The following is an 11,949-nucleotide window of genomic DNA, read 5'->3' as shown; positions in this document are numbered from 1 at the left end:
CATATAAGTGCATACAACTTTATGTTCAAGTTTTACCTATTTTAAGTAGTTTTTAAAATTTTAAATCCAATGATGGGGGGGAGCCAATCTTAAGAAAAAATATGTAGGCGGAACAAGATTTCAATGCTCTATCTAGAACATGTATCTCGAAAGGCAGGAATGAACAAAGAAATCTGGATGACTTTGTAGTCTTGAAAAGTAGAGGATAATCTGACTGTAACGCGTGATGACGTTTTGAAAATGAAAAAGGGAATTACTTAAACAAAGACCAATTACTATTATAATTATTATTGATGCCCTACAAATGCCAGCAGCTAGTTTAATTCATTAAAAGGAATGCCAATCTATTTTGATTATATTACACATATTTATTCTTTGCAACAAGTATGCTTGTAGTGCAGAATGTAGTTTTCTTTAATTTATTTTAAATTCTTCAAGTTAAGTTTTTCGATCTATAAAATTATCAATGTCTAGTGAACATTTTAGGCCCATTTTAGTTTATTTTGTTTAACGACACCACTAGAGCACATTGATTAATCAATCATGTCAAACATTTGGTAATTCTGACTCGTAGTCATCAAAGGAAACCTGCTACATCTTTTCTAATACAGCCAGGGATCTTTTATATGCACTTTCCCACAGACAGGACAGCACATACCACGGCCTTTAACATACCAGTCATGGTGCACTGGCTGGAACGAGAAATAGCCCAATGGGCTCATCGATGGGGATCAATCCCACACCGACCATGCATCAAGTGAGCCCTTTACCACTGGGCTACGTCCCACCCCAGGCCCATTTACTAATTAATTTATCATGAATTTTTTTTTTTGCATTTCTTTTGTTGTTCAGTATATATTCTTTTGATTACTGGTATACTACTATTAAAAGGTAATAATGACTGCTTTCTTCAAAATTTATCCATTAAATTTTGCTCTGAAATGCAAACAAACCATGAACTACATGCATATACCTAATTACAACTACGTAATGTTATTTACTAGTAGAAAAAAATAAAATATTGGTGAATGTTTAGAGGATGATATAACAAATGTTTGACATCCAATAGTCGATCACTAATTAATCAATGTGCTCCAGTGGTGTTGTTAAACAAACAAAAAAACTTTAACCTTTAGAGGATGATGATGAACTGGGTGCCTTCAGTTGAGGCAAACGCTCCATACTGTTATGCCAGGTGGATGTTGCCAACAAGTTTGCTGTCTTTGTGCAACTCGACTGTATCTGACTGCCCTATCTAGTTGCTGATATTCAACCTGCCAGACTTTGTGAATTCACCGATTTCATAAGATTTATTACAAGACAAGACAGACATTTAGCCATACTGAATGTTACTTACATATATATATTAACTTATTTATGCAAACATATGTAGCATCAATAACTTTATCACAAATAAATGTAAGAATAGCAAAACATGGCATTTGTAACAATGATACTTTAATATAATAACATTATCCACTTTAATATAATAACATTATCCACCATAGTAAAATCATACACAATGGTGGAACTTTTATCTTTGATTTAAAGAAGTTTCATCAATATCCTGTTAATTATTATCAAAAATGTTTTAATTGTCCTTGGAATTTGGAATGACATGCCCATCAAATTAATTACCACCAACTACACTACAGTGGCATTGGAAGCAAAATCACATGAATCATCGTAGTTAAAATTGTTCTAATCTCTTAATGCATCCAAGTACTGAAACTGATAAACTTAATAGGCTTACTATATTACCCCTTGGTCTAATACTCTGCCACTGGCCTTGCCAGAGATTGGACATGGGATAGACGTGCATGAACAATATGTGGATAGAGGCATGTAAATAAAATTGACCATATAAATCATTTATTTTGAGGGAGGCTATCAATGAAATTGTATCATGGGTCTTTTTACGGAGTTTCACATATGTAGCCAACCATCAGTGGATGAGATAAGTTACTGTTATCTTTGTTCATAGTATTCATGTCACACAAACACATTGCAACGCTCTAATACACCAGTCTTCTTCTCGCATCATGTGTAGTTCTTAAGTTATAAGGCGTAGGTCATATGGTTAAAGTCGTAGACCCAAGTTTCAAACATGAAAATGAACACGAAGTTTGGTTAATATCACAACCCTGTAACACATTTGGATACATTTACAATAGAGCGAAACAAAAGTCTGTGATGTTAAAACCAGGAAACACCCTTGAATAATAGAACAGAGATCATCTCCATAACCATTATTTCTCAAGAGGTATGTGCATTTTTTTAAATATCAAAAATGCATTTTATGGTATTAGAAACACCAGGATGATCAGAATCACTTTGGAGATACAGAACTGAATAATGTCCAATTTCAATTATCATAAATGGTTCCAATGGTTAAAAATGTGTCTTAGTGTTTATAAACAAGGGTCTGTCACTTTAGGGCTTAACGATATGTCCGATGCCATCTAACATTTAATACAAATGTGTGGAGTGCATCACTCAGTCAAACATTTCTTTCAGCTTTTTTCTCTGGTCCACATACACACATCACATTTTATATACAGTGTACAAATCAACAATAAAGTCAACTGGAAACATAGGTAGCCAGCTAAAAGGTTTCCAGACTGTTTCACAGGGTAGCCGACAGTATGTAAATTATGCAACCAATGTAAAGTGTACCAGGATTTTCACAAGCCAGCAATTGGGTCTTACCAACTTTAAGAAACCATCTATGGGTGGCTAGTTGATTTTACTATTGTGTTGTGTACTGTACGCTTTACTGCATAACCACACACTTTAAAATACAAGTTGTAAGATAAATGGTATCAAACAGTCACAGATATAGTATTCTATTTATCACCAGCCTTTAATACTTCATTGTCACCTATCAGTACGGTACTTTTGATTTAATCCACCTGTACATATTCCAACTACCGGTAATCAGTTTTAGCACTAAATAATTATCACACAATTAATCCACCTCTACAATATTAATCCATACTATCGTATCTTTTCTCAGCACTACATATATATATATATGTATCACACACACATTTTCATCTTAATGTTCACAGCTCATCAACTCCTTATGCTCATCCATATACAACCTAAAACGCTGAATCCCAGAAACGACTGCCAGTGGTAGGTTCTGCCCTTGGAAGTGGCAAGTGATACAGCTAGCAATCCACCCCATATTATAAGTGATGGTAATGTGGGTGTCAATCCAAGTTTCGATTTTATTGGATATCCTGGGAATTGTTTTGAACCCTCAGAATAGAAATGAGAAAGCAATCTGAAAAGAAATTAAAAACTTTTTTTTAGAAAGTGAAAATAAGAAATATATTTGTTCAATGGAAATGCTGTACAATACAAATACTAAGATAGATAAATTAACACCCTAGTCACTTACCCATACACAATGGTAAAGTATGTGTAATAAATATATGATAAACAATACATCACACTGTGATAAATAGAGATTATTATATGAGCTTGTGTGTTGTACTGATTTTACGAAACAAATGTCAGGATTATTTTACATGAATCCTGACATGAGTTTCGTAAAATCAGTACGATTCACATGTGAGTAATAATTTCTTTATTATCCTCATTATTCCAAATATTAATTTTATGAATAACAAGCTAGGACCATATTAAAACATTTCAAACGTAACTAAAAAGAGACCACAAATGACGTCATTTTCTGAAATGACGTCATTTCGATATGCGTTTACACTGTCCAAGCCACATTAAGTTATGATGTCGCTTCACAAAATTACATCATTCGCAGTGCACGTGAAATCATTATGACACACATGGATATCTTGAACTATGTGGATAATAATGATCAAATATGTGTAACAAATAATACAAGATATATCACACTGTGAACTAATCGATTTAAATTTCACACTGATTGAAAAAACAAATGTAGATTTGTTCTTCTAAACACAAAAACAAATCAAATAAAATAAAATTACATCCCTTCAATGAATACAAAAACATGATAAACTTTGAAAGTCCAATCTTTAGTCACTGGATTACAAACAAAATTAACTGTGAAAAAAAGAAGAAGAAAGAAATGTTTTATTTAACGATGCACTCAACACATTTTATTTATGGTTATATGGCGTCAGACATATGGTTAAGGATTACACAGATATTGAGAGAGGAAACCCGCTGTCACCACTTCATGGGCTACTCTTTTCTATTAGCAGCAGGGGATCTTTTATATGCACCATCCCACAGACTGGGTAGTGCATACCACTGCCTTTGATATACCAGTCGTGGTGCACTAGCTGGAACGAGAAATAGCCCAATGGGCCCACCTACGGGGGATCGATCCCAGACCGACTGCACATCGAGCGGGCGCTTTACCACTGGGCTACGTCCCGCTCTTTAATCTCAGTGAGATTCTGAAGTCATGTTGAATGTTCAAATGTTACTGGGGTTTCTTCGAACTCACTTTTCTTTCTGCTGAAACCTATCCATGAGCCAGTGACGCAGCTCCTCCTCATCCTCGGGCACGTCACGGATGTCGATCCTCTTCAAGTGAACGTGAATCTGACGGGATGCGCCGGACAGAAACTCTGAAAAATTGCAGGGAGGTTTTGGTGATAGTCTTCTTAATTAAGCTGAAATTGTTTTGAACAAGAACAGAAACTCTGAAAAATTGCAGATACGTTTTGGTGAGAATCTTGTTAATTAAGTTAAGAACATATACTCTGAAAAATTGCAGATAAGTTTTGGTGAGAATCTTGTTAAATAAGTTAAGTTCGTTTTGAACCAAAACAATAGAAACCATGAAAATTTGCAAGTAGGTTTTGATCTTGTTAATTAAGTCAAGATAATTTTAAATCAGAACAATACTGGTTTTACCAGTGATTAAAGATTCTAAGCCTAGAATATTACTAATGCAGTTTGTAACCATATAATTTTAAAGTTTGTTTTCGTTTTAACAACACCACTTGAGCACATTGATTTATTCATCATCAGCTGTTGAATGTCAAACATTAGGTTATTTTTGACATACGTCTCACAGGAAACCTGCTCAAATTTTCCATTAGCAGCAAGGGATCTTTGATATGTATTTTCCCAGTCAGGACAGCACATACCACAGCCTCTGTTTACCAGACATGGAGTACTGGGTGGATGGAAAAAAACTCAATCAAAGAATGGGTCTACTGAGGTGGTTCAAAGCAAGCACCTCAAACGAGCACACTACCAACTGAGCTATATCTGCCCACACATTTTAGGCCACACTATTATAATATAGTCTGTAATCACCTAATGTTAGGCCATACTAGTATAATATAGCTGTAATCACCTAATTTTAGGCCACACTATTATAATAGTTTGTAATAACCTAATTTTAGGCCACACTATTATAATATAGTGCGTAATCACCTAATTTTAGGCCACACTATTATAATATGGTGTGTAATAACTAATTTTAGGCCACACTATTATAATATAGTGTGTAATCACCTAATGTTAAGCCACACTATTATAATATAGTCTGTAATCACCTAATGTTAGGCCACACTATTATAATAGTCTGTAATCACCTAATTTTAGGCCATACTATTATAATATAGTCTGTAATCACCTAATGTTAGGCCATACTATTATAATATAGTCTGTAATCACCTAATTTTAGGCCACACTATTATAATATAGTCTGTAACTATTATAATATAGTGTGTAATAACTAATTTTAGGCCACACTATTATAATATAGTCTGTAATCACCTAATTTTAGGCCACACTATTATAATATAGTCTGTAATCGCCTAATGTTAGGCCACACTATTATAATATAGTCTGTAATCACCTAATGTTAGGCCACACTATTATAATATAGTCTGTAATCACCTAATTTTAGGCCATACTATTATAATATAGTCTGTAATCACCTAATTTTAGGCCACACTATTATAATATAGTCTGTAATCACCTAATTTTAGGCCATACTATTATAATATAGTCTGTAATCACCCAATTTTAGGCCACACTATTACAATATAGTTTGTACAGGGCTTTTAGATTATGGTAGCCCCACTCCCATGGCTAGTGATATTCAGTGTCGAGCTAGTAAATAACTACTATTGCCATGCATGATGGCTAGTGAAAACAAAAGCTGTCAAATGCTGCATTTAAGTCTTATTTTGTAAATATTAATACCCTGAGTGCACCCAAACCCCCACATCTTGGTGTTTTTAATCTCTATACTACCTCCCTCTTTAGGTAACATATATATCTGGATTATTACTATTAGTAAACTTGTATTAAGTAAAGTAGGGCTAGTGAATTTTAAATCATGGCCAGTAAATTTTTAAAATCACTGATCCCATGGCTAGTGGATTTTGTAAAAATTTTAGAAGTCCTGCTGTAATAACTAATTTTAGGCTGAAATATTAATATTATAGACTGTAATCCACTAATTTTATAGCAAAATGTTACTATACAGTTTGTAACCACATAACCAGGGCTAGCTCTGGCATTCGCCAAATTCGCCAATTGCGAATTTTAAGAATAGTTTATTTTAATTTGACGAAAAAAAATTGTGTGATAATTAAACAAATATTGTTGGAAAATTACTATAGGTTTTCCATTTTTTCAATAATTTGGTGAAATTTTCTAATCACCCAGAGAAAGCTCTGCATAACTGTAGGCCAGAATATAACTAGTACAGTCCTTCATTTTTTTTTAGTTTTTGGAGACTTGTTTCTAAAGTTGTTCTCCGACCTTCACATTCATCTCCAGCATAACACTCTACTCTATTTTCCCACCCACTTTTTAATTACATTCTGCATACAACTCTAATACAGTCAAACCAAACAAGAGAATGCCATACCTATCATTCCAGGGGAGGCAACTCTCTCATCGGTTTCTTCATTCTGGGTGTTGCTGTAGGCAATCGTGACATCATAAACGGCACTGATTATACTCCTCATCTGTTCGAGTGACACCTGCACTGCTTTGTACCGTGGTGTTAGAACGTGGTTAAGAGGTTTGTAACCTGCAACGTAAATCTCAGTCAGTAATTTTAGTTAGGATTCATACATCTTTTAGAAACAGCAAATATCAAAATACAATAATATCCTAAATATTTATCAATTTATTTTTAAAATTTTAAATGAACTGGTTTGACTCTAAAGGGTGGGGGCATGATCCCCCAGAAAACTGATAAAAATAGATATCCTGACATGCCATTTTCTGCATTTTACAAGCATAATTTATAAAACAAAAAGCTGATAATACTTTTTTTCTTTTCATCATCCTCTGCTTCACTGTGCGTTATGCACACACACACTAGTCGATAAAATTTAGTTGTAGGCCTAAACCAATTATATTACTGTAAGGTTACCCTGTCTGTAGTTTATTTCACAGGCTGTGTCATATGTTATAAATGAAACCAAAAAGATTTTAGAAATCCTTCAAAAGCAGCAAAAAACATGTCAGGAGACCACTAAAGAAGGATCAATATTCCAAATATTTCTGGGAAACACCCATGCCCCCCACCACGGGCTTCGCCATGTTGGGCTATGCCTTCCACGCGAGTTCCGTCTGACTCAAAGTCGATCCCACTCAACTGACACGCTTGTTACGGGCCTGTCCTGGTACCAGCTATCTTCAGAGTGAGTTCTAATTGCTCAATGGAGAGGTGATGTCGGACTATTTTTCAGTATGAGCTACCTATGTGATTGAAGCACGCTTCCCAAATCTCTCTCATTCTTTCTTTCTCTCAATTTCTATATCTCGGTTTCTTTCTCAACCTTTCTTGATCTCTTTTTCTGTCTGTCTCTTTCTCCTCCACCATAAGTGTTAAATACTTTAAAAAAAAAAAAAATCACATTATCTCTTTCTCCTGCACCCCTCCACTATAAGTTGTAAATATTTTCTCAAAATAAACCAATAACCATAATCAGTACTAATACCTTCATCAGAGGCATACATCTGACTTTTCTCTATGACATCGGGTAATTCAGGATTAAATCTAGTCCCTTCAGGAAATATTATCAACCATGTCTGGAAAATAATTTTTTTTTTTTTTTTTACTTTTATTAAGTTTATATCAGTAATGTAAAAAACAAAACAAAAAACTATTCTGTGAGGCAAAATATGTTTTAGCATACTGTAAAACAGGTATTATGCACAAGAATTTTTTTTTGCAATATTGAAAATGCAGCCATCTCACTTCTTATTTCTGCAGAGGGCAAACAAATATATATATAAAAAATTGGCATTCTGAGCGACTCGGCTGATAAGTGCTAAAATGACACGTCTTTTAGGCCTATCCACGAGTGACCGCATGACGCATATTATTAATGAATGTAATCCCAAATGTGGTTCTATCAACTCTCCAGTAAGTGTGAAGAAATAAAGACAAACACTTGTGCTATTTGTTAAAAATGTCTCAGCTGTTTTATTCTTATACACTGTACTGAAAAAAGCTATCGTCTTGTTGTTGATATTTATCAGAATATTAAAAAACAGTGTCTCTTATTTTGAATGGCCAGTTAAAAATAACAGTACTGAGTCAGAAGCATGTTGTCCAAATTCTATTCTGTAACAATAACAAAACACACTTTGTTATTTGTTTTGTTAAAGTTGGTTGTGTTTTGTATTTATTGATTTACCATATTGATGATACAACTATTGTGAGTAAATGTACCTTGTTACATTTGTCTTCTCATTCTTGTGGGGTTTTTTTGTTCTTTTTCTTAATATGACAACTTACTAGTAATTATTTGGGTTAGTATAATTTCCGCGGTTAAATTAATAACGCAACATGCAAATGTATACCATTTTATTTTTTGTTGATTCTAATTCTTCAATTACTACATGAAAATTCATCAAAGCAAACTTTTCAGTGCACAATGATAATATCCCTCATTATACAATATCATTGACCCACATAATATGTTCAATTAAACAAATTCTATTAGATCATGTTATACAATAAAGCTAGACAGTAAACAAAATATACAATTCTATACAAAATTGATTTCAAATACCAGACTGAATATATATTTATTTCTGCAGATCTAAAAATTAAAATATTTAATATTATTTTCACATGTTGCCAATCATTGGCTGAAATGATCACTAAAGCGCTTCCATTATGTGAAATCCAATCATTGGCTAATGTTACATACCAGTGTTTTGTCATCTCGGAGACGAGCCAGTTGTCGATTTGCTCTAGCCACATTAAACTTGCCACCTCGCTTCACATATAGAGAGTCGTGCTAAAAAGGTAACAGTAACAATTTAGGTTTTTTTAAATTAACAAATTAAAAGTTGTTAACTGACTTCTCTTGTTAACTAAAGTATTGTGATTTCACATTTTTAAGATGCAATTGTTTTTAAAAATATAATTAAATTCTAAAAGGAAAACCAAAATAAAGATTAACTATACTGTTGGGCACTTTTCCAAGCCATAGATTCCATACAGATGTGTATGTTTTTCTCATATATTTTTTTATCATATTATGTTTCAATGAGAAAAAAAATGAAAAGAAGCCAGATTCCACAACCTTTTAAAGTATTGTTTTAATGAGATTGTCCATAACAACAACCATAAACATAAACATGCTCACCTCTATCAAGCTTTTTATCTTTTTTGTTAAATTCCAATATGTACATTAAATATTACACTAATCCTAGACACCTAGACACATGTACCTGTGCTAAATAAAACCCATATATCGGGAAATATCGGAGTCCATCCTTGAGAATGTATCGCAGATTACCCAGCATGCCTTGTCTCACAGCAACCATGTCACACACCAGCCAGTCAACTAGAAAACAGAAGACGTGCAGTAAATATACAGAACTTCACAAACGTTGTTTTCACTTATTTATTGCACAAGTTTATTTTGCTCCATAATATATACCACAAGACCACTTGGCAGTCGAGTGGTATGTTATTGTGCAATAAATAGGAAGCAAAAACAATGTATCATACAGTATGTGAAGTTCTGTATTTATTACATACCTTCTATTATGCTTTTTTAACATCGTAACAACACTTTCTTAAATCTATGATTAACAGTCTTTCATGGATTTACATAACGTTAAGAAGCACAAGCTGCAGCAGTCTTGTGTAATGTTTCAAATACGATGTGACATAATTTGTAAATCATATTGGATGTCAGTAACAAAAAGGCACCAACTCCAGTTTTAAAGGAAGTTTTCTATTAATTTACAATAGTATCATCATGCAGTAGATATAAATAAAAATATGAAATATTATTGAATTTTTAAGTACCTACTTTTAGATTCAATTAAAGGTTTAAACCTATGTCCTAGTGACTGTGTCCTGGGGACACATTAGCAACCTATGATGTTATCCAGGACAGATTCAGTTTCTAAAATTACAATGAAGTTAATTTTTGTTTCAATCTGGTCTACAAGTACCTGTACACTGGTGATTGGACATGTATAGGACATTTTCCTTCTGCTGTGTTACAATGCAGTCAGTATCTCCATAAAGGAAAAGCTGAAATAGAAATGTTGTTTAGTTTGTTATTTATTGGTTAATAACAAAAACATGGGGGCGGGGATATTGTACCCTGTAAACCAAGAAGAATCAATTTTGTTAATGTGACCTTGTCCCATCCAAGGCAACAAATGATTTTCAATAATTTCACTTTAGGTTCATTTCTCATTTCATTTTATAAAATATGATAATCATATCACCAACTTCAACATATTCTTAGATATTTAGTCTGTATAAGGTTGGCTTTTAAAAATTAAGGGCAAATGACATGCAAGTCATCTTCAGGTTAACTGTAGTATGGCAAGGAAAGAGTCCCCCTTGAATTAATATATCTATGTTATATCACGGGAATAGGAAGGTGCCAAAAGGGGGAAGGGGGCGTGGGGGGCGTGGGCAACACACGTACACATATAAATACATGTATAAAAATGTAAAAACCATCGTTGCTGCTAAAATGTGGGGGCATTCCATCAAACAGTATTATGAATATAAACATCGTTTAACGCTTCCCATTTCAATTACCTCTACGCCCGTACAGTTTTCAAAGAAAAATAAAATAAATCTTTGGTATGACGAATAGAGGATGTCGTCTCCAAATCGATAGTATCGTCTCGGCAGAATCGCTGTCAGGGCTCGCCACCCTGCCCAAACTGTCATGTAACATGGAGACGCTCCGAGCATTATAAATGTTGGAACCAACCATTTTAGGGATTGCAAATAAATAATTAGTGAGAGTAACATGTTCTGTGAATGTCAAACTTCGAGCTCAAAGAGTCAAACACAAACACATGTGCATAAAGCGGATATACTATTTGGTTTCACTACGCATGTCTAGTTTAGATATTTGACCTTGTGACGTCGATTAATAAACATTCATAGTATGTAACGAAAAATGTGATTGGCCAACAGTAAAAATGCTCAAAAGATGTTAATTAAGGGAAATCCCCAACTCTCTTTATTTGCAGTAAATATTAATAATAATAAATGTAACAATAATTCCAGCTGACAATGAATAAATATTTTTTCGAAAATGAAAAAAAAGCAACAAAATACAATAATAATAATAACTTCTTTTTTTTCTTCTTTTTTTCTATAAAAGTGTGGGCTGGGAAGGAAAGTATGCTTTATTCAATTAACGACGCACTCCACACATTTTAATGATGGGTTATATGGCGTCTGACATATGGCTAAGGACCCAGAATATAATCAGAGGGGAAACTGGCTATCGCCAATGGACTACTTTTTCCGATTAGCGTCAAATTATCTTTTATATGCAGCATCCCACAAACAGCTCGTTCCAACCAGTGCACCAAAACTGGGCAAATGTTGTGTTATGTGCTTTCCTGTCTGTGGGAAAGTGCATATAAAAGATTCCTTTCTGCATTAGGAAAAATGTACCGGGTTTCCTCAGTCAGAATAACCAAATGTTTGGCATTCAATAGCCGATG

General features: G+C 33.8%; 1 protein-coding gene across 1 annotated transcript; it reads right to left on the bottom strand.

The window, feature by feature from the left end:
- Window positions 1-757: 757 nt before the first annotated feature.
- Window positions 758-11,293, bottom strand: LOC121375746 (1-acyl-sn-glycerol-3-phosphate acyltransferase epsilon-like). The gene is made up of 8 exons (XM_041503359.1): window positions 11,024-11,293; window positions 10,420-10,501; window positions 9,685-9,800; window positions 9,159-9,248; window positions 7,938-8,028; window positions 6,854-7,018; window positions 4,463-4,586; window positions 758-3,289 (listed from the first exon to the last, which is right to left on the bottom strand). The coding sequence occupies exons 1-8, from the start codon at window positions 11,240-11,242 to the stop codon at window positions 3,076-3,078; spliced, it is 1,101 nt and encodes a 366-aa protein (XP_041359293.1). The 5' UTR covers window positions 11,243-11,293; the 3' UTR covers window positions 758-3,075.
- Window positions 11,294-11,949: the final 656 nt, after the last annotated feature.

Source organism: Gigantopelta aegis, chromosome 6, assembly GCF_016097555.1.
Source record: "Gigantopelta aegis isolate Gae_Host chromosome 6, Gae_host_genome, whole genome shotgun sequence".
Classification (NCBI taxonomy): Eukaryota; Metazoa; Mollusca; class Gastropoda; order Neomphalida; family Peltospiridae; genus Gigantopelta; species Gigantopelta aegis.
Note: the sequence above shows the minus strand (reverse complement) of the source record. Positions and strands in the feature narration are given on the sequence as shown.